At 39.5% G+C, this 23,911-nt stretch overlaps 1 protein-coding gene and 1 pseudogene across 1 annotated transcript; both read right to left on the bottom strand.

The window, feature by feature from the left end:
• Positions 1-23,337, bottom strand: part of LOC132148848 (tectonin beta-propeller repeat-containing protein 1-like) — a 29,665-nt pseudogene extending 6,328 nt beyond the window's left edge.
• On the bottom strand, positions 154-4,488 carry LOC132148847 (tectonin beta-propeller repeat-containing protein 1-like). Its single transcript, XM_059557590.1, has 3 exons — positions 4,343-4,488; positions 3,871-4,028; positions 154-723 (listed from the first exon to the last, which is right to left on the bottom strand). The coding sequence occupies exons 1-3, from the start codon at positions 4,424-4,426 to the stop codon at positions 522-524; spliced, it is 444 nt and encodes a 147-aa protein (XP_059413573.1). The 5' UTR covers positions 4,427-4,488; the 3' UTR covers positions 154-521.
• Positions 23,338-23,911: the final 574 nt, after the last annotated feature.

The following is a 23,911-nucleotide window of genomic DNA, read 5'->3' as shown; positions in this document are numbered from 1 at the left end:
TTATGGTATATTAATGCAGAACAGAACATTTTTATTCGCAAACATGTCTGTATATGTACAAATCGCTGAACAATCATTTAATCCCTTATTTCAACTTGCTATTTATTTAGTTATTTTTTGCCTGCTTTACTCAAATTATGGGAGTAATCTCAAATAACGTTTTTTATTAGTTTCAGTATTTTAGTAATGCAAAGCATTAAATGAAGAAGAAAAGAAGATGATTTGGGTGCGTTTTATGCAAATTGTGAGTAATCAAGTAATAGCAGTAATCTGTGCAATTATTAGTGAAGGAGACTCTGTGTCAGTGACTATGTGTTGAATCCAGAACTGTGCAGTAGATACTGAATATCCCATCCTGCTGCAAAGTTCAACTTAGACCGGCATGAATTACATCCTGGTCCAGTCTGGTGGTTTATGCTGGTTTGGTGCTGGTCTAACTGGTGGACCATGATGCAAAACTTGGTCTTTTTGGTTAAGCGGGTTGACCAAGAAAGATACGCTGGTGAAGCCTCATGGGAAGATCAGCACACCAGCATCCAAATCAGCATATATTTAACTTGCAGGGTCCAAACTAAGTAAGAGAGAGGGACACGGGTAGCTGCGTGTATGTTTACCCTGCCCCTCGTGTAGACCCAAGCGGTGTGATCGTAACCAATGCCCCACACCACACCCAGACTGTTAGACTCCACACAGAGCAGATGAGCAGGAACCTGATGCCAGAACCTGAACCCACAGCAGATATGCTCACAGAGATGTGACACATGCCGAGCACAACAACAGAACACAGGCACAAACACAGGGAAACCCAATCAAATGCATCAGACAGTTCTGTGGCATGCAAGCTTGACTTTGTGCACACTTCAATTAGGAAGCACCAGCTCAACAGTGTGTGACAGATTAGCTCTGTCCGTAAAAGTAAAGGCCCTTGCTTTTGAATCACTACAGCACAGCTACAGGACATCACTAATTTCTCACACTGCGCTGGTGTGATCTTTGTCCACTCGTCTTCCACTCTCTTCCATAGCTCGGTAACTGCTGTGGGTTTCTTAGCCATAACTTTGTCACCAAGGATTTTCCAGAGATTTTCAGTTGATTTAAATCAGGACTCTTGAGCCGCTATTTCATTATTTCAATGTATTCAGCTTCAAGGAACTGCTTTACCCGTTTTGCAGTGTGACTTGAACATTGTCTTGCATGAAAACCGCAGACTGATTGGGAAATTCTTGCAGGGAAGGAACTGCATGTTACTGAAGGAGGTTCTGATAAACATTTGCATTCATCTGCCATGTGTCTGTATAAGAGGCCCAACTCCTGTTCCTCCAAACCATGACACTTCCTCCTCCACCTTTCACTTCTTTACGCACTTACGGGCTACAGTCTTTTCTCAGTTTAATGCCGAACAAAATGTTTCCCATCAGACCCAAATAAATGAAACCTGCTCTCATCACTTAAGTAAACTCTGGACCAGTTCTTCTCTCTTCACACAACATGCTCCTCAGCAAAGGTGACTCTAGCCATTTCTTTCTGCTAATGATGAACTTGCAAGCAATTCCAGCTGCAGTGTTGTCCCATTGAGAGTCTTGTGCATTTGTCTTACGTGGACGACCCTTTTTGGGGGACTTGAATTAATTATTGTCATTGTAAAGCTGCAATGTTTGAGAAATCACAGATTTGGAATGACCAACTTCTCTTGAAGTGGCTGAAAGGGCCGTCCCTTTAGCCTTCACTGGACAACCTCCTGTTGCAGGCTTTCAGTCACCTTAAAGCTGCCTGCCATCTTGGGATCTCAGTGAAAATGGGAGGAATGCTGCCAGTTAAAGGGTTCGTCATATAATTAAGGAAATTAGCACCAGTTGCCAGATTAACACCAATAACTTGGAGGTATTCTCTTTAAGAGTTCTTTTTCAAATATCTCATTAAAGTTTTTTATACTGTGCTTCAGAATACAATTAATTCATGAAACATGTTTTAAGAGACTACCCTTCTACTTCTGTTAGGATAACTTCAAATAGGACTAAGCAGTGACCTTGAAATTGAGGAAATTTTAGGTTGTTCTCCAATTTTCATCTCCACTGTACATAGGTTGGTTCAGTGCTGTTAATACTTTTGACTTTTTATATTAAATGTTACCATTTTTAGGCTATTATTAATTTCAGTGTTTCAAAAAGCAGACAGCAAATAAAGCGCTTTATAACCAGTGTTCGGGAGGAACTAAGCAACATCACCCACTTGACCTTTTTCAGAGGTGTGACAGTAGTTATTAAAATAAATATTGTACCTTTCTGTTATCCTTAAAAAAAGGATGTTAATTCATGTGTAATATACTTATTTTTTTTAACCCTTACTAAAAATAAGAGATTATACTTTCAGTGGACTTTTTATATAGTTATCAGAGGAATACTTAAATACATTAAACTTATAATTGGTTTATACTGACCACAACATAGAAAGGTTTAAGTATATGTGGCCTGTAATTCTATTTAATTCTGAAAAGTGTAATCAAGTATTCTAAGTGTATAGAATAGCCTATAAAATACCTTTTCAACACATTTTGGCTTCTTTGAGGCAGTATATCATATTTTACATACTCTTTTATAGACGTACATATTCAAGTTTATATTAAAAAGTCATCTTTGCAGTGTAAGTGCTTAGGGAATAGTAAATACATAAAACATGACACATAAATCATTGGTATAAATCCACTGGTAGTGTACGTAGGAGTTAACTTCAAATTCTACTTAAAAAAAAGTGCGGTTAAAGGGATATCAGGGGTATAAAAATGAAAACCTAAAGAGAAACCAAGTAGTAAAGTTTTCATTTTAAATAGTAAACTTACAAGTATACTGCCAGTATAAAACATTAAATATTTTATATGTTACATATTAGTAGTTTAACTGAGAGTAAACCTTCAAGTCTACCTTAATAAACTTTCATAAAAGTGCGCTAGAAGTATCAAGTTTGTAAACTATAAGTTCACTAATACAGTTGCAATACAAAACAGAGATAAAAAAAAATTTAAGTACATTTAAAATTATACCTTTATAAATTGAAAGTGGGCCAATTTAGTCCTAAGAGGTATACTTGTAGTACACTTATGTATACTACTAGTCTAATGCATTGATATTATTTTGCTACATAAAGTATACTTGGAAAATATAGCCAAACTTAAGTTTACACAGAGAAAAAACTGAATACAGTTTAATTAAAATGAACTTGAAATATACTTTTAGCATAGTTGTTTAGTTTGATAAAATGCTACATGTACTGTACATTGCAGTTTTTATTGTCAAACTGTATAGCACACACTGTTTAGTAAAAAAAAAACGGTCAAATTCATCCCATGCAGATGATTCATTCATGTAAATGAAACGATTTAAAAAGAATCAATGCACAAGTCTTTCAACACAAACACCAGTGCAACATTTTATGTATTTTATTAACAGAATATCTGTACTATATTTAATGTAGGTAAATGCTTGTTTATCACTGTTTTCGGGCTCTGTTTTAGATGTATTTATCCGTAAATGTATTTAACGTTGTCGCTCTAATCAATATTAATTCATTCATAAGCCCCCAAATCAAGAAAAATATGACTCTGATTATATAGTTATGAATTATATAATCTCATATAAAAATGTGCTGACCTCTTTAATCATTTCAACTTTAATAATTTTACTTCAGAATGTGTATTATTCTGGTCAATGTTTGCGTGTGTTATGGTTTTCATGCTTTTCTAATATTGCTGTGTTAGCTTAGCATCCTGCTAGTGTCAAGCTCTATGAAAATCGGGAGCAGACAGTGAAGCAGCTAAGCAGCTTTAGAACAGAGTTACAGTGAGAGAAAACGACAGGCAGATGGGGACGTTCTTACAAGTGGTCGCAGGGTAAGTACTGCGCCGGGGCTTCCAGAATGGGTGACGGCTCATGCACCAGGACGTCACCTTTACACGTCACAGCCCACAGGGCCTGTTTGGATGGATGCTCTCCAAGTTCCCTGGACGCACAACATGACTCGTTCAACAGAGACAGCTGTAACGAAAGATCGAAATCACTCGTCACTCTCATTCTGCAACGCAATTAAACACCCTTATCATGAAAATAATATCACAATTCGTTTTCTATATGCAAATAGTTTTTCCCCCTTGATTTTAAGCACATATTTGTTCTTCATGAGAGGAATTTATACATTTGAATGAAGATTATCTTAATTCAGGGTCATGCCTTGTAAGCTGTATGTACTGTATGGATATATTTTCCAATTCACCTGCCACTAGCTCTAGCCACTAGCCATGTCACATAGAGGTCCTTTTTAAACAGAAGTGTTGTTTGTAAGTGTATTTTACCCATGTGTTGAAGTCTTGTTGATAAGGAGTTGCCAGTAAAATGGGGCGTCTCTGTTTGGTTCTTTTTGGGGTGTAAACAGCCATGGTGTACAGAGAGTCCCTTAACACGGGCACCAGGGCCGTCACCTCCTTTATCACAGCATACACATACTGACAGACACACATCGGGACAAACATGGGTTTATTTACACCAATACAGTCTGATTAGTTCATTCTGCTCACCTGTGTTCTGTTAATCCACTCATTAGTTCCCTCGTTTAGTTCTTGTATAAGTTCTCCCTGTTCTGTTCGGTCCTTCTCCGGTATTGATGTTGTGATGTTGTTTTGCTGTGTATTCCCTTTGCCTTCATGGATTATCATCTTCTTGGAGTCTATTAAACTCTTGTGTAGATGACCCTCGTCTTTGTGTGCCTTACCTCTATACGCTGTGTGACAGAATAACCAGCCCAAAACAAATAATTAAGTGGGCGGTGAAGTTCACTGCCGTGGCTCAGGAGAATCACAGTCACCTGCCCATTTGATGACGAGACACTAAAGTCTTTTTTCTGGATCGCAATTACAAATGCCCCACTGACCTCCCAGTCACCACCATACTGAACTGGAGGGAGGCTATCATCCGATGTCTGGAGAGCATCCATCCCCGATCCAGAACACAGCGTGACCCAGAACCCAATCAAACACCACCCCGCTGCGTGGAGCAACAGCCAGAGCCCACAGCAGACTGAGAGCCAAAGCCTGCCTGATAGAGCGACAGAGCCTAGGATCACCCTGGAGCCAGAGCCTCATCAAACGACTGACAAGGAGCATGAGCCGGCAACAATGAACCGTTTATGAACTGTTCATCTGCCCTGAACTGCCTGTCTGCCCTGAATTGAATCTGTCTGTCCTGTCCCAACCATGGAGGTCATTCCACTGTCCCTAGCGCTCTCAGTGCTGGGAGTGGCAATCTGGTGTGTGGGCATCGCACAACAACTCTCGGACTGCTCATAATTCCCACCCACCCTCCCTTTAGCTTAACCAGTCTTCACCATTGCCTCCACTGTCTCCTGTCAGCCCCTCTGAGCTCGCCCTCACCCACTATCAGTGATGTGGGTTTGCCCCGGGTCTACTTATTCCCATCAGCGTTGTGGCTGGAAGATCCTTTGATCCGCCTCCAGCCCCTCGACCCAGTGGCTCCACCATGGCTCCTAGCACCCTCCTCTTCGCCGTGGTCTGTCAGTCCACAGTACACTGTCAGTCCACCAGGCTTCCCCGTCCTGCTGGGTCCTCCTTGGTCAGTCGTCGACTTGTCATCGCCTCAGGACTCCACTCCGCTGCGTCTCGTCCATCTGTCCCACTAGCTCCATTGGGCTCCTCCCTTCCTCCAGCTCCACCTTGGTCCTCTGTCGCTCTGGCCCAACATGGCCTTCCAGATCATCATCTCTGCCTTCGTCGCCTGAGCCATCTGCTCCCCCTTGGCCCCCTGGATCGTCTCTGTCGTCCTGGCTCGTTGGCTCTCCATCTCCGCCAGGGCTCCTCTCCCACCTGCTCTGCCACTATCGGTTGGCCCCCTTGAGTCATCAGCCTTTCCTCCACCATGCCTCCTGCCTCCATCTGTTCCACTGTGGACCATCATGTTGGCTGTGGTCTGGGTCCTGTCTGGCTCCTTCTGCTCTATGTCCCTCCTGTCTCCATCCAGGCTCCTCCCTCTGTCTGATCCTCCCTGGCTCCTCTCTCCAGCCCCGCAGTCCTTATTATATGCCTGCCTCTCTTCCTGCCCTTCACCACTGCTTTGCCTTCTTTTCAAACCCCCTCCCTCCATCCTTTGTTAGTCCTTTTTAAGGTGCTAGGCTTCTGGGAGGGGGGAGTACTGTTGCAGTTATGTACTTCTTTTGTTGTGTTTTCACTTAGTTTTTGTCTTCATGCCCATTTTGACTTTGACCTAGTTTCTGTCTCTCCTTTGATTAGTTAATTCAGTTCACCTGTGTTTGATTAGTTATCATCCTTACCTGTCTGTCCCTCGTTATCTCACCCAGTTCAGTTAGCTGGCGGTTATTAGTTGTGTATGCTGCGTGTGTTACCCTGTGTTTTGTATGAATCTTCCTCATCTTGGATTACTATTACATGTTTTTGGGATTACCCTGTCTTCATGCACCTCCCCTCAAAAGAGCCTCATTACAGTAATATTGTACTAAGTGAATAAATAAAATATGTATTATGAATGCTTAATTACTTGCTGATTATACAACAAATGCTGTATTAAATTTTTTTTCTGGATCAGTATCTTCTGCCTTAAAGAAGTACACTTATTTTGATGCGTTGACCAACATACTAAAGCACATGTAAATTACTTGATATAATTTTACTGTTGCTTTACTGTAGTGTTTTTATATTGTAAATGTATTAAATTGCAACTTAAAATATAATACTTTTATTTATTTGCCATTTAACATTTATTTTGGATTGCAATATATTATTTAAAAGTGTAGCATTTCCAAATAAAGTTATCTTTGTGCTATTTTGCTAAAGTAGACTTTTATTTTTCACAGAGGCACTCTGCTGTTGGTGTGTTAATGCAAAGCATTAAATGAAGAAGAAAAGAAGATGATTTGGGTGCGTTTTATGCAAATTGTGAGTAATCAAGTAATAGCAGTAATCTGTGCAATTATTAGTGAAGGAGACTCTGTGTCAGTGACTATGTGTTGAATCCAGAACTGTGCAGTAGATACTGAATATCCCATCCTGCTGCAAAGTTCAACTTAGACCGGCATGAATTACATCCTGGTCCAGTCTGGTGGTTTATGCTGGTTTGGTGCTGGTCTAACTGGTGGACCATGATGCAAAACTTGGTCTTTTTGGTTAAGCGGGTTGACCAAGAAAGATACGCTGGTGAAGCCTCATGGGAAGATCAGCACACCAGCATCCAAATCAGCATATATTTAACTTGCAGGGTCCAAACTAAGTAAGAGAGAGGGACACGGGTAGCTGCGTGTATGTTTACCCTGCCCCTCGTGTAGACCCAAGTGGTGTGATCGTAACCAATGCCCCACACCACACCCAGACTGTTAGACTCCACACAGAGCAGATGAGCAGGAACCTGACGCCAGAACCTGAACCCACAGCAGATATGCACACAGAGATGTGACACATGCCGAGCACAACAACAGAACACAGGCACAAACACAGGGAAACCCAATCAAATGCATCAGACAGTTCTGTGGCATGCAAGCTTGACTTTGTGCACACTTCAATTAGGAAGCACCAGCTCAACAGTGTGTGACAGATTAGCTCTGTCCGTAAAAGTAAAGGCCCTTGCTTTTGAATCACTACAGCACAGCTACAGGACATCACTAATTTCTCACACTGCGCTGGTGTGATTTTTGTCCACTCGTCTTCCACTCTCTTCCATAGCTCGGTAACTGCTGTGGGTTTCTTAGCCATAACTTTGTCACCAAGGATTTTCCAGAGATTTTCAGTTGATTTAAATCAGGACTCTTGAGCCGCTATTTCATTATTTCAATGTATTCAGCTTCAAGGAACTGCTTTACCCGTTTTGCAGTGTGACTTGAACATTGTCTTGCATGAAAACCGCAGACTGATTGGGAAATTCTTGCAGGGAAGGAACTGCATGTTACTGAAGGAGGTTCTGATAAACATTTGCATTCATCTGCCATGTGTCTGTATAAGAGGCCCAACTCCTGTTCCTCCAAACCATGACACTTCCTCCTCCACCTTTCACTTCTTTATGCACTTACGGGCTACAGTCTTTTCTCAGTTTAATGCCGAACAAAATGTTTCCCATCAGACCCAAATAAATGAAACCTGCTCTCATCACTTAAGTAAACTCTGGACCAGTTCTTCTCTTTTCACACAACATGCTCCTCAGCAAAGGTGACTCTAGCCATTTCTTTCTGCTAATGATGAACTTGCAAGCAATTCCGGCTGCAGTGTTGAACCGATTTCCCATTGAGAGTCTTGTGCATTTGTCTTACGTGGACGACCCTTTTTGGGGGACTTGAATTAATTATTGTCATTGTAAAGCTGCAATGTTTGAGAAATCACAGATTTGGAATGACCAACTTCTCTTGAAGTGGCTGAAAGGGCCGTCCCTTTAGCCTTCACTGGACAACCTCCTGTTGCAGGCTTTCAGTCACCTTAAAGCTGCCTGCCATCTTGGGATCTCAGTGAAAATGGGAGGAATGCTGCCAGTTAAAGGGTTCGTCATATAATTAAGGAAATTAGCACCAGTTGCCAGATTAACACCAATAACTTGGAGGTATTCTCTTTAAGAGTTCTTTTTCAAATATCTCATTAAAGTTTTTTATACTGTGCTTCAGAATACAATTAATTCATGAAACATGTTTTAAGAGACTACCCTTCTACTTCTGTTAGGATAACTTCAAATAGGACTAAGCAGTGACCTTGAAATTGAGGAAATTTTAGGTTGTTCTCCAATTTTCATCTCCACTGTACATAGGTTGGTTCAGTGCTGTTAATACTTTTGACTTTTTATATTAAATGTTACCATTTTTAGGCTATTATTAATTTCAGTGTTTCAAAAAGCAGACAGCAAATAAAGCGCTTTATAACCAGTGTTCGGGAGGAACTAAGCAACATCACCCACTTGACCTTTTTCAGAGGTGTGACAGTAGTTATTAAAATAAATATTGTACCTTTCTGTTATCCTTACAAAAAGGATGTTAATTCATGTGTAATATACTTATTTTTTTTAACCCTTACTAAAAATAAGAGATTATACTTTCAGTGGACTTTTTATATAGTTATCAGAGGAATACTTAAATAAATTAAACTTATAATTGGTTTATACTGACCACAACATAGAAAGGTTTAAGTATATGTGGCCTGTAATTCTATTTAATTCTGAAAAGTGTAATCAAGTATTCTAAGTGTATAGAATAGCCTATAAAATACCTTTTCAACACATTTTGGCTTCTTTGAGGCAGTATATCATATTTTACATACTCTTTTATAGACGTACATATTCAAGTTTATATTAAAAAGTCATCTTTGCAGTGTAAGTGCTTAGGGAATAGTAAATACATAAAACATGATACATAAATCATTGGTATAAATCCACTGGTAGTGTACGTAGGAGTTAACTTCAAATTCTACTTAAAAAAAAGTGCGGTTAAAGGGATATCAGAGGTATAAAAATGAAAACCTAAAGAGAAACCAAGTAGTAAAGTTTTCATTTTAAATATTAAACTTACAAGTATACTGCCAGTATAAAACATTAAATATTTTATATGTTACATATTAGTAGTTTAACTGAGAGTAAACCTTCAAGTCTACCTTAATAAACTTTCATAAAAGTGCGCTAGAAGTATCAAGTTTGTAAACTATAAGTTCACTAATACAGTTGCAATACAAAACAGAGATAAAAAAAAATTTAAGTACATTTAAAATTATACCTTTATAAATTGAAAGTGGGCCAATTTAGTCCTAAGAGGTATACTTGTAGTACACTTATGTATACTACTAGTCTAATGCATTGATATTATTTTGCTACATAAAGTATACTTGGAAAATATAGCCAAACTTAAGTTTACACAGAGAAAAAACTGAATACAGTTTAATTAAAATGAACTTGAAATATACTTTTAGCATAGTTGTTTAGTTTGATAAAATGCTACATGTACTGTACATTGCAGTTTTTATTGTCAAACTGTATAGCACACACTGTTTAGTAAAAAAAAAACGGTCAAATTCATCCCATGCAGATGATTCATTCATGTAAATGAAACGATTTAAAAAGAATCAATGCACAAGTCTTTCAACACAAACACCAGTGCAACATTTTATGTATTTTATTAACAGAATATCTGTACTATATTTAATGTAGGTAAATGCTTGTTTATCACTGTTTTCGGGCTCTGTTTTAGATGTATTTATCCGTAAATGTATTTAACGTTGTCGCTCTAATTAATATTAATTCATTCATAAGCCCCCAAATCAAGAAAAATATGACTCTGATTATATAGTTATGAATTATATAATATCATATAAAAATGTGCTGACCTCTTTAATCATTTCAACTTTAATAATTTTACTTCAGAATGTGTATTATTCTGGTCAATGTTTGCGTGTGTTATGGTTTTCATGCTTTTCTAATATTGCTGTGTTAGCTTAGCATCCTGCTAGTGTCAAGCTCTATGAAAATCGGGAGCAGACAGTGAAGCAGCTAAGCAGCTTTAGAACAGAGTTACAGTGAGAGAAAACGACAGGCAGATGGGGACGTTCTTACAAGTGGTCGCAGGGTAAGTACTGCGCCGGGGCTTCCAGAATGGGTGACGGCTCATGCACCAGGACGTCACCTTTACACGTCACAGCCCACAGGGCCTGTTTGGATGGATGCTCTCCAAGTTCCCTGGACGCACAACATGACTCGTTCAACAGAGACAGCTGTAACGAAAGATCGAAATCACTCGTCACTCTCATTCTGCAACGCAATTAAACACCCTTATCATGAAAATAATATCACAATTCGTTTTCTATATGCAAATAGTTTTTCCCCCTTGATTTTAAGCACATATTTGTTCTTCATGAGAGGAATTTATACATTTGAATGAAGATTATCTTAATTCAGGGTCATGCCTTGTAAGCTGTATGTACTGTATGGATATATTTTCCAATTCACCTGCCACTAGCTCTAGCCACTAGCCATGTCACATAGAGGTCCTTTTTAAACAGAAGTGTTGTTTGTAAGTGTATTTTACCCATGTGTTGAAGTCTTGTTGATAAGGAGTTGCCAGTAAAATGGGGCGTCTCTGTTTGGTTCTTTTTGGGGTGTAAACAGCCATGGTGTACAGAGAGTCCCTTAACACGGGCACCAGGGCCGTCACCTCCTTTATCACAGCATACACATACTGACAGACACACATCGGGACAAACATGGGTTTATTTACACCAATACAGTCTGATTAGTTCATTCTGCTCACCTGTGTTCTGTTAATCCACTCATTAGTTCCCTCGTTTAGTTCTTGTATAAGTTCTCCCTGTTCTGTTCGGTCCTTCTCCGGTATTGATGTTGTGATGTTGTTTTGCTGTGTATTCCCTTTGCCTTCATGGATTATCATCTTCTTGGAGTCTATTAAACTCTTGTGTAGATGACCCTCGTCTTTGTGTGCCTTACCTCTATACACTGTGTGACAGAATAACCAGCCCAAAACAAATAATTAAGTGGGCGGTGAAGTTCACTGCCGTGGCTCAGGAGAATCACAGTCACCTGCCCATTTGATGACGAGACACTAAAGTCTTTTTTCTGGATCGCAATTACAAATGCCCCACTGACCTCCCAGTCACCACCATACTGAACTGGAGGGAGGCTATCATCCAATGTCTGGAGAGCATCCATCCCCGATCCAGAACACAGCGTGACCCAGAACCCAATCAAACACCACCCCGCTGCGTGGAGCAACAGCCAGAGCCCACAGCAGACTGAGAGCCAAAGCCTGCCTGATAGAGCGACAGAGCCTAGGATCACCCTGGAGCCAGAGCCTCATCAAACGACTGACAAGGAGCATGAGCCGGCAACAATGAACCGTTTATGAACTGTTCATCTGCCCTGAACTGCCTGTCTGCCCTGAATTGAATCTGTCTGTCCTGTCTCAACCATGGAGGTCATTCCACTGTCCCTAGCGCTCTCAGTGCTGGGAGTGGCAATCTGGTGTGTGGGCATCGCACAACAACTCTCGGACTGCTCATAATTCCCACCCACCCTCCCTTTAGCTTAACCAGTCTTCACCATTGCCTCCACTGTCTCCTGTCAGCCCCTCTGAGCTCGCCCTCACCCACTATCAGTGATGTGGGTTTGCCCCGGGTCTACTTATTCCCATCAGCGTTGTGGCTGGAAGATCCTTTGATCCGCCTCCAGCCCCTCGACCCAGTGGCTCCACCATGGCTCCTAGCACCCTCCTCTTCGCCGTGGTCTGTCAGTCCACAGTACACTGTCAGTCCACCAGGCTTCCCCGTCCTGCTGGGTCCTCCTTGGTCAGTCGTCGACTTGTCATCGCCTCAGGACTCCACTCCGCTGCGTCTCGTCCATCTGTCCCACTAGCTCCATTGGGCTCCTCCCTTCCTCCAGCTCCACCTTGGTCCTCTGTCGCTCTGGCCCAACATGGCCTTCCAGATCATCATCTCTGCCTTCGTCGCCTGAGCCATCTGCTCCCCCTTGGCCCCCTGGATCGTCTCTGTCGTCCAGGCTCGTTGGCTCTCCATCTCCGCCAGGGCTCCTCTCCCACCTGCTCTGCCACTATCGGTTGGCCCCCTTGAGTCATCAGCCTTTCCTCCACCATGCCTCCTGCCTCCATCTGTTCCACTGTGGACCATCATGTTGGCTGTGGTCTGGGTCCTGTCTGGCTCCTTCTGCTCTATGTCCCTCCTGTCTCCATCCAGGCTCCTCCCTCTGTCTGATCCTCCCTGGCTCCTCTCTCCAGCCCCGCAGTCCTTATTATATGCCTGCCTCTCTTCCTGCCCTTCACCACTGCTTTGCCTTCTTTTCAAACCCCCTCCCTCCATCCTTTGTTAGTCCTTTTTAAGGTGCTAGGCTTCTGGGAGGGGGGAGTACTGTTGCAGTTATGTACTTCTTTTGTTGTGTTTTCACTTAGTTTTTGTCTTCATGCCCATTTTGACTTTGACCTAGTTTCTGTCTCTCCTTTGATTAGTTAATTCAGTTCACCTGTGTTTGATTAGTTATCATCCTTACCTGTCTGTCCCTCGTTATCTCACCCAGTTCAGTTAGCTGGCGGTTATTAGTTGTGTATGCTGCGTGTGTTACCCTGTGTTTTGTATGAATCTTCCTCATCTTGGATTACTATTACATGTTTTTGGGATTACCCTGTCTTCATGCACCTCCCCTCAAAAGAGCCTCATTACAGTAATATTGTACTAAGTGAATAAATAAAATATGTATTATGAATGCTTAATTACTTGCTGATTATACAACAAATGCTGTATTAAATTTTTTTTCTGGATCAGTATGTTCTGCCTTAAAGAAGTACACTTATTTTGATGCGTTGACCAACATACTAAAGCACATGTAAATTACTTGATATAATTTTACTGTTGCTTTACTGTAGTGTTTTTATATTGTAAATGTATTAAATTGCAACTTAAAATATAATACTTTTATTTATTTGCCATTTAACATTTATTTTGGATTGCAATATATTATTTAAAAGTGTAGCATTTCCAAATAAAGTTATCTTTGTGCTATTTTGCTAAAGTAGACTTTTATTTTTCACAGAGGCACTCTGCTGTTGGTGTGTTACCTTCTTCTCCTGGTTGTGGGTGTAGTAGAGGTAAAGGATGTCTCCCATGTGAGCTCCGGCACTGGTGACCTGCTCCAGTGTCACATTGACATCCTCCCACTGATGCGGCATCCAGTCCCTCCACCAGCACATACGACCTCTCGTCACACGCACAGACTGAGACACACACACATTTGTCAGTGATTGAGATGTCCCATTGACTGTTAATCTCATGTGATGCACAAAGGCCTGCTGACAGTGCAGCTACCTTCTCTATTGAGGCATGTCTCTCTTGTTGGGCTCTTTCTGTCCGAGTGTCTGTGTCTAGAGCACTGAGGGCAGGTGTGATGGATGGAGAGAGCCGACCGGAATCTGACAGAATCAGAGAGAACAGAGAAGATTTTCTTTAAACAGCATTCAAAAAATGTAGAATTTGTTTTATATTAAAATAATGGTAATAATAATACTGACTGTAAAAAATAATAATTATGAAGTATGCACATTTTTACTAATTTGGCCATTATTAACCATTGTTTACAATGTCCTTCATCCCCAAAATATTATAAATATAATTAAGTCATTAAAATCATAAGTCGAAGATGTTGCCATCTGCTGTAGCTTATAAAACTATTTCATGTTAGTATTTAAATGTGGCATATGATCATTTATTAGACATATTGAAACTAATTCTGTATGGCATTATCAACATTAAACCTAGTATGACGTTTTGACGCTACATTCTTGAATTTATTCCACTGTGAAACTGAATTTAGTCCATGAGTTTTTACTTGAAGCTTTTATATATTATGCATCATATAAGTATTTTAATGCACTAATAATGCACCTTATAATTTATGCTATGCTCTTATGAATAATTGTAACCACAGTTATAGCACTTGTCTATTAATTGTTACACTGCAAATATCATAATACATTTTAACTGGTTACTATTATTTGTGGAATTATATCTTGTATTAGAATGTACATTATAAATACCATTTCTAATGCATTACACATAAAGTTCCTTCAGTGATAGAAAGAAACTGATTCAGGATTGGAATGACATGAGAGTGAGTAAATGATGAACTGTGTGCACCTGAGATGTTAAACAAGTCGACATGTGAGCTGGAATCAATGTCAAATCCTCCACTGGTGACCCAGGCCCAGGGTGGCAGCTCCTCCTGCACTACTGTGTTCTGCAGCAGCTCAGTGGGGTATGTGGCCACTGAGCTCCGGACGCTGCTGGGAACCGAGCCTTTCATCTCCTTCAGGTCAACATTGCTCCATGGTGTCTCGCTACCATCAGACGGGCTGCTCGGGCTCAGGATAGAGGAATCGAACTCTTGGCTGGTCACCTAGTTTTCCTCAGGTACACTGGGGTGAGCCGCAGAGGGCGGGACGTGTGTTGGAGTGGAGCGATCAGACACCAGCGCAGAGATAAAGCTGTCACTCGTGATCTTGGGCATCTTTGGAATGTCCGTGTCATCACATTCCAGAATGGAACCCTGGGAAGGAGCGGTGACCTCACCAGTGAAGACACTGACATCACTGTGAACACACACACACACACAGAGCCCTTCATGAAAACTGCAACATCAAATAAATGACATCTTAGGCACTAGTGTTGCCCAACAGCCCCATCAATACGACTCAAGTTTAGAGGCCTTAGAAACTCAAGAGTGTAAAACTGAAGAGTGAAAAAAGGGTGTAAAACTGAAACTGACTTAAATGTATATAAACTTTCACATCTCTTATATCTCTACTGTAATATCTTTTTCTGAAATCTACTTTAAAAACATTTTAATAAGTGTAACAAATTAAAATCTTTCCGAACACTCTCTGAAACCTATTTAAGTATGCCTTGTCAGGAATCATTGCTCTGTACGGGTTTTTCAGCTACCTGGAATGATTTGTGCTTTCACTGCCATCAAGCTGAGCTGACACAGCCACCCATGACCTGCCAGTGACCTCTGTGGCTGTCACGCCATGACGAAAATACACAGTCCGGTCATCAATGCCAACCCCCCATGCCTGTGTCACAAACAAACAGACATAAAATAAAAATACATTTGATATCGCACCAGCCACAGTCTCTTAGTTCTTAGACCTTCTTCAAGCTGAGACATCAAAACATATGGGCCGAAATAGATCATGTAACATCGGGATAAACTTACCCTAGTTCAGGTATTTTCTTATGCATCTTCTGAATATTAAACAGCCTTATTTCACAGCCTTTATTTAACTTAATCTATTTAATTCATCGAATTACCACACTGTGGTATGGTCCTGAAGTTGTAAGAGATAATGTCGAGACAGCCAGAATGCTTTGAGAGAAATGAAACTGGCAGCAGTTATGTCGGAAATCGGGTTTTGAAAAACCAGCACCAGAAGCTTAATTGGTGCCCTTGGTGAGATGAGAGATAGTCATAAAAAAAAAAAAAAATTTAATCCTTTTTTTGTTCTTCATTTCTACATAATTGGTGTTAATCTAGTTAGACTTTGGTTTAGCAAACTTGGGGATATTTACAGTTGTGGTCAGAATTTTTGGCCCCCTTGGTAAATATGAGCAAATAAGCCTATGAAAATTGTACATTGTTTATCCTTTTAATCCTTCAAAAGATTCACAAAAATCTGTATGTATATATTTCAACAACACAAGCAAAATTGCCACTTAACTGCATTGAATTGATCAAAAGGGACAGTAAAAACATTTTTCATGTTACTGTTCTGAGAGGGTTTGATTAGGTGTTATGCTTCATCATCAGTCATTACACAAAAATATATGATCACAGGCTTGATTGACCTGTTATATTGCAATCAAGCAGTACAGACAGCCATACAATAATTAATCCCCCATATCAACTGCATCATAATGGAGCTGGCATCAGAAAATCAACAAGTTATGAGATGATATTCTTTTTATGTGCTGATATAGTTCTCATAGAGAGGATATTGTTTCTGATTTAGCCAAACTGAGGAACAGGATCAAATATGAGTGTTGCAGCTGAGCTGAACACAGATCATCGGTTAGTGATGATATGTGAAGTATGGAATGGTGGAGAGTGGCCAAACTCAAATTAGAGACTCCCATATGGCTGTGTGCGGGTGAAAGAACTGGAGGTGTATATATATGGCTGGGCTGAGATGGAGGAGGCAGTGGGCAACAGGAAGAGCCAGATGGTCTAAGGGTCCAGTTACAGAGAGAGAAGAGATGCAGAGACAAGGTTTGCATCGCTTGCAAACTCCACACTGAAGTAATCAACACCCACGGACACCCGACTCCCCCAGACCATACATGCCTGTCCTGATGGGAGGGAGGGGCCTTGTGTGAGCTTGTGAAGGTGATTGGACGATGGGTGTTTGTGCGTATGAACAAGGACAGTGAATACAGTCAGCCAGCCATGCAGGGTTTGGTCTAAGGATCTAATGATGGTTAATCCTCAAAGATACATGTGAGAACAGATGAGACGGCCCACCACCCTATAGCAGATGGGTGTACCCCAAGGACAAGTACTGGGACAACTACAGGTGTAAAACTATCCAGACAGAAACATCACTTGTTAGTGAAGTTTGCTAAGGCAAAGATCACTATTATTGCTCATACTTTCAGTAAATGAACGAATAATTTGAACGAACCACAAAATTTAGGTATTAATCTTAACTTGACATGAATGATACCTCAAATCTGGGTGCTTGCTGGTGGTGGTACCTAAGGGAAAATAAAATACTTACTTTGAAGGACCTGAGCCATATCTAGATATCAGAACATCAAATTTAGTGTTATTTGATAATACATGTACTGTATACATGTTAACATGTTATAAATGTACTAAATGGCAACTTCATCATTACAAATGTGCAATTACATATATATTTAAATACATGACAAGTTTCAATACAAGTGACAAGTGTATTTTATTTTAACAATAAACACGTTTCAATACATTCAGCCGTACACTTCAACCATATTTCAAAGACAACAGAAGTAATTATGAAATTATATTTAAAGTTGTACTTAAGTCCTATTTGAGTGCGTCAAAATGTACCATGCAGTTCAGCTAATTGCATTCAATATAAATGTCAACTACAGCATATTTTCAATTAATGCAGTTAACAAATGCAGTTGTGTCCAAAAAAATTTACTTTTCTTTTATATAAGAAATTTTAAAACTATGCTAAAGTGTATTTCTTTTTCACAAATGCTACTATGTTATTCAGATAATTAAAAAATATAGAATAAGATGTCTCACTGAGCCTTAAAACTGTCTACCTGTTTTTTTAAGGCCCCCACTGTCAAATACAAAATTTTAAGCCCCTCTCCTACATAATGAGAGTATTGTAATTAGGTTATGTAATGTAATTGCTTCAAGATTTAAAATCATCTTGTGGCCCCCTTGAATTTTCGCTGGGTGTAGTGTAGGCTGTTGTAGAGCAGCAGTATATGATACCTCACTGATCTCACCTGGTCATTGTGCCCCACGCTGAGCATCAACATCTCTCCACTAATACTGATCCAGCCTGACCCAGTGGGATTATGGGAATTCACACCCCTCCTGAACCAGACCTATCACAAACACATGGTTTACTGCTTCATCCAATCTATACACTTTGTACTGCCTTCATTAAAATTAAAAATGCATGTGAAACTGAACTCTTTACGCAACAACAAACATTTCAGTAGTGTTCTAAACCCTCACATGACATGGCACCACGTTAACATCTGGATCATTTTGGCTTCCATTAATATTTCTTTCAATTAATTCAGCATAACTAGTTTAGGGGTTTCCATCCTGCTGCCGGAGGGCCAACATCCTGCAGAGTCTAGCTCCAACACACTTGTCTGGAAGTTTCTAGAAGTTTCTTCCTTGATTAGGGCTGGAGCTGAACTCTGCAGGACACTGACCCTGCAGGAGCATCTGTGGGTACTTGAAGAAAAAATGGAAGTTGCACTCTGCATTGCAATTACTCAAATGGTAGGAAAATAATTGAATTTATGCATGATTAGATATGTTTGTTTCTTATAGCAGTTCTTAATATGAATTGCACTGCATGAATGTGCAAAACTCACAGCAGAATATCAAGCAAATGCACTGTACAGAGCATTTATAGAATAAATATGGTCTTACTTTGTTGTCTTTAGTCACGGCCCAAACGACATTGATCCCCACAGCGACATGAACAGCTCCTTTCTGATTCGGAGGCTGCACTGACTCCCATGATGAGCCTCAAATAAATAAACAAAAGAGTTTAGTTTATGGAGGGGAAAAGTCTTAGTTAATAGTGAATGTGTACTCCCTAATCTAAAGTGTCACCATTTACTTTAATGTCATTTCTATTGAAACTTGTATTTAAAGCTTCCAGTTAGGACACTTGTGTGGACTTCAAAATCACAAAAACACCTGCTGCTCCAAAGACATTTCAGCAGCAAGCTCCTGCAGCATTTGTACTGACATCCTGTAATTTACTGCAATGACATTCAGAAATTTTTAGCTGTGGTTCAAGTGAACACATGTTCTTTAGGGCCTCTGTATTTTCATACCTCTGTCATGCTACTGACATGACTCTGATCACAGTTTGACCATAAATAGCAGCGATGTGTAAGCCATTCAAAACATGTACTGTATGTCCTGCATGCTATATGTGTGAATTCAAAGGACAGGAATAAATCTGTCAGTGTCAGACCTTTAGGGCAGTCTTTATTGATGCCCGTTCTGGCCAGCAGTTGTCCATCGCAGAGAACGACCCAAAGCAGGTCTTTGGGCCCGGCGCTGACCTGAACCACCTCTCGGGGCACCTGGATGGGTTCCCAGAGCGTCCCCTCCGGGTTCTGCTGTCTGATGCCGGTGCGGAACCACAGCTGTGTAGAGATACAGACACACCTCAGATCTGCGTGACATGATAAAAATGAACCGCTCGGCTTGGGAATTGTTCACATTCTTGTGAGCAAGGGGTTAATCTACGAGGAGGTGTTGGCTGAGCTCAAAATATCAAGCAGAGATCACAGAACAGCAGTGTGCTCTAGTGGACACAAATCTGAAATGTAACCGCAAGTCAGACCTTTTACTGTTAACTAAAACTAAAACGATTAAAAATATGTATTTCGTTACTTTAATAAAGCTGAGATCAAATAGCATAAACATTAGATGACAAAACTTGAACTTAAAAAATGTACAAGAAAATTAGAAGGCAGCAGCAATGAACTGAAATGAACTACTTTCAGTACTAAAATAAAAATACTGAAATAAATGAATAAATACATAGAAATACATTATATTCATGTTACAAACAGTTTTTTAATGTCTGTGAAGTATTTTATGTTCACCGAAGTTGGATTTATTTGTTCAAAAATACATTGTCGCATAAAATCCACATTGTAAATAAAGAAATGTTTTCTATTTTAATATATTTAAAAATGTAAATGTAAAATCTGGTAAAGCTGAATTGTCAGCATCATTACTCAGTGTCACACGATCCTTCAGAAATCATTCTAATATGCTGATTTACTGCTCAAGAAACATTTCTTATTATCATCAATGTTGAAAACTGTTTTTATATTTTTGTGGAAACATGATTTTTCAAGAGGCTTTGATTGAAAGTTCAAAAGAACAGAGTTTTTAATATCATAAATGTCTTTAAAGTCACTTTTGATCAATGTCCTTGCTCAATAAGAAGTATTAATTTCTTTCAAAAATCAGCATGTGTGTAGCATATTTAAGTGAACTATGTTAGACATTTAAATACATTTATGCATTTAGCAGACACTTTTATCCAAAGCAACTTACAGTGCATTCATGCTAACATTTTTAACCTAACGTGTTCCCTGGGAATCGAACCCACAACCTTTTACACTGCTGACACAATGCTCTACTGCTTGAGCCACAGGAACACTATTCTGTGCTGATTGACAACATGGGCCATGCGATGCATATCTGATGACTTACTTCCCCTTGCTGGGACACGGCCCACAGGGAAATGTGCTTCTCAGGGCTGTCACTCATGTCCCAACCTCCACAGCTGATGTCAATGTAGGGCTCAGGAGGAGGTCTGGCTTTGTCCAAAGGCACCTGCATCAAAAACACACATAATCTGAAGGACTCTGCATCTGTGGACAACTCTGAACATGGCTCCCCCATTTTCTCATTATGATACCTTGGCCCATGATCCCAGTTCTTTATATCTCCTGTAGCGAAGCCATCGCCTGCGACGGACACATGAATTCCACTTCTTCTCTTTGGTGAAGGTGGTAGGGAAGTCCACTGCATACTCCCACCCCTGAAAGCACAGGAAACAGCATCACACACACAGTCATTCAGACTTGATTTCAAATTTTTAGTTTTATGGCTTTTTATGAATCATCATTTGAGAGTGGACTGAGACGATCTACCCTTATGAAAAAGTACACATTAGCATACTTAAAATGAACGTACCTAAGTGTGCACTGAATGTTTTGGACACTTCATTGCATGGCGTTTACAATAGAAATGCATTATTGTTTAAACTGATATTAAAACTTTAGAGTGAAACACTTAAGTAGGACTTCAGTACATTTTTATATGCAATTTCATAAGCAGTTTTAACAAGTGTTAAAATAAAAAAATACTTTCTATTGAAACTTGCAATGTCATGTATTTAAACATATTTGTAATTATTTAGTCAATTTAAACATGTATTATCAAGTAAGGCACTACAGGTAAAGTATAATCAAGTGCTTTAGTATGCAAGTCAGCACATCAAACTAAGTGTACTTCTTTAAAGCATGACAAAAATGTGTACTTTAAAGTAAAACTTAAAATTACAGCTCACTTTTTAAAAGCATACTTGCATGTGTCAATAAAGTGTCGCTAGTAGTGTTTTTTATTTCATTAATACATTACAATATTGATTATTTTAAATACTGAAGTACACTGCTAGTGCACATTCAATACAATTAAGCACACTTCTTTTTCCCAAAGGTATAATAAGGAATGTGTAGGTTTTATGGATTAGGTTTATAATAGGTTAGGTTTGGATGGGTTGAGTTTAGCTGGGTTTAGTATGGCTTGTTTCTTGAGCACACTTCGACTGTGTCGCTCATTCACTCACCCGTCTCACTGGATTCTCTCTCACAGCTTTCATCATTCACGTACCAGTCGCTCTCCCACTCCCAGTTATCAGATGGCAACTCAAAGCTTTGAAGAGGTTGTGGGTTCAAGCCCCACTCGTCCATCCACTGCCAGCGGTCTGTCAGGAGGAGTGCGTCTGTGTAACCATCAACCGGGTTCCATCTCTGCAAAACAGACATTTCAGTCCTTAAGGTTATTATTATTGCCATCCTATATTTATATTTTTACTTACACTGTCTGCTAGCCTTAAGTTTAGAACAATATAATATATAGACTACCGTCAAAAGCTCGGGGTAAGTATGATTTAAAAATAAATAAATACTATTATTCAGAAAGTAAGCATTAAATTGCTCACAAGAGACTGCGAAGAGATCTATAATGTTACAAAAGAGTTCTATTTCAAACAAATTGTGTTCTTTCGAACTTTCGGATCTGTTTACATTCCATTCTGTTACTCAGTGCACAGGTACAGTATGCTATCATGCAAATAAATCACAGTTTAATAGAGAGTTTGATCTGGAAAGAATGTTTCCAACACGCCTGGTTTTCACAGGTCTCTTCCTGGTGGCGTATAGGCACTTGGCCGGGATACACGTGGAGGTATAGGTGATGGTCGCAGCCGATGGCCCAGCAGCACTGTTGAGAGCCCGTCACGCGCTTCAGGTCCAGCGGCAGATCGGCGGCGCGCCTCCAGCGCCCTCTCGCGGCCAAAAGACTAAACACCCGCCCGTACACATCCACCGCCCACAGCGGAGACCCGGCCATCACGGGCCCTCGAGGACGCTACAGCATCAACGGGGTTTCATTTAACACACACTTAACGTCACCTGATAAAACAGCTTTACACAGATCAATACAAACAGCTCTTCTTTGCGTATTATACCACAAGTATTCATTTCCATACAAAGTTCATTATTAACATTTCATTCGATTCATATATATACATATATACACGGTGCGATTTGTGAAAAAACAGAGAGGGGGATGTTTTGAAACAATTTAATTCATAAAAATAAATAAAGAGAACATTAATTAGCATATTTATGACGTAAGTGCGTCATATTGTATTGCCTCCCTATGCTCATATACTGCAATTTAATTTAGCCATTTAATTTAATTCCCAATAAAAGTGTTTTTATTACTATATTTTAATGTTTCTGTTGTCAGACAACGGAATGAATATTATAATGACTGAAACGCAGTCAATTAAGACTACATAACCAGCTCTCAAACATTAATCTGCACTAATGAAATCAAATACACATACGAAAAAAGTCAGTGGTAGTGATGTGTCTGATGTCGGCTTGTAAAATAGAGCAACAGAATATCTTTTTTAGATAAATCTATATTTTAGATAAAAATAATTAAGCAGAGGCAGGGATACATTGACCAGAAAGGGGGAAATCCCACGCACCCAAAAAAAAAAAAAAAAAAAAAAATATATATATATATATATATATATATATATATATATATATATATATATATATATATATATATATATATCGTGATAACAAATCGTAACCGACATGACACTGCAGGCAGACTCATAAACTTACCTACTGTGTAGTCTAATGATTGTGAATTCCGTGCATTACAAACACTGGACATCCGTTTGTTTTTATTTCCCAGGATTATTCTAAGGGCTCGGAGGAGACCCAGAGCAGGAAGTTAACGGTATTTCCCTTCTGATTGGTCAGCGCTCATGGAATGGTCGAGAGCTAAGCTTCTGATTGGACAGAGCGTGTGCGCACGATTACTGGATCAATTATTAAGTCTTTACTTTCTGAATAATTAAAACTCAAGGGTGATACATGAGTACTAACGTTTAAACTTGACCTATCATTTCAGACTGATGTAATGAATAGAGAGACGATGAACAAGTCAGATGAATTCACAATGCTTGCATTTTATTTATCTTATTTTATTTATATTTATCGAGAACAAGGAAAAGTAAAAAGAAAGAAAAATTCTTCCTGTCAATGTATCTCTGAATCCTTTCTTTCTTTCTTTCTTTCTGGAGTATATATATATATATATATATATATATATATATATATATATATATATATATAAACATCCGTTATGTGAAATAGCTTGTTCAATACATGTAATTTTAATGATTCCTCTTATTTTGTTAAAATTATAATTATTTTGCATATCCTGCAAGGAGGATGTAAACCTAGGTGCTCATCTATATGTTTGTGTGTGTGTGTATA

The sequence above is a fragment of the Carassius carassius genome, chromosome 9, assembly GCF_963082965.1.
Source record: "Carassius carassius chromosome 9, fCarCar2.1, whole genome shotgun sequence".
NCBI lineage: Eukaryota > Metazoa > Chordata > Actinopteri > Cypriniformes > Cyprinidae > Carassius > Carassius carassius.
The sequence above is the reverse complement of the archived record's forward strand: the minus strand, read 5'-3'. Positions and strand labels throughout refer to the sequence as shown.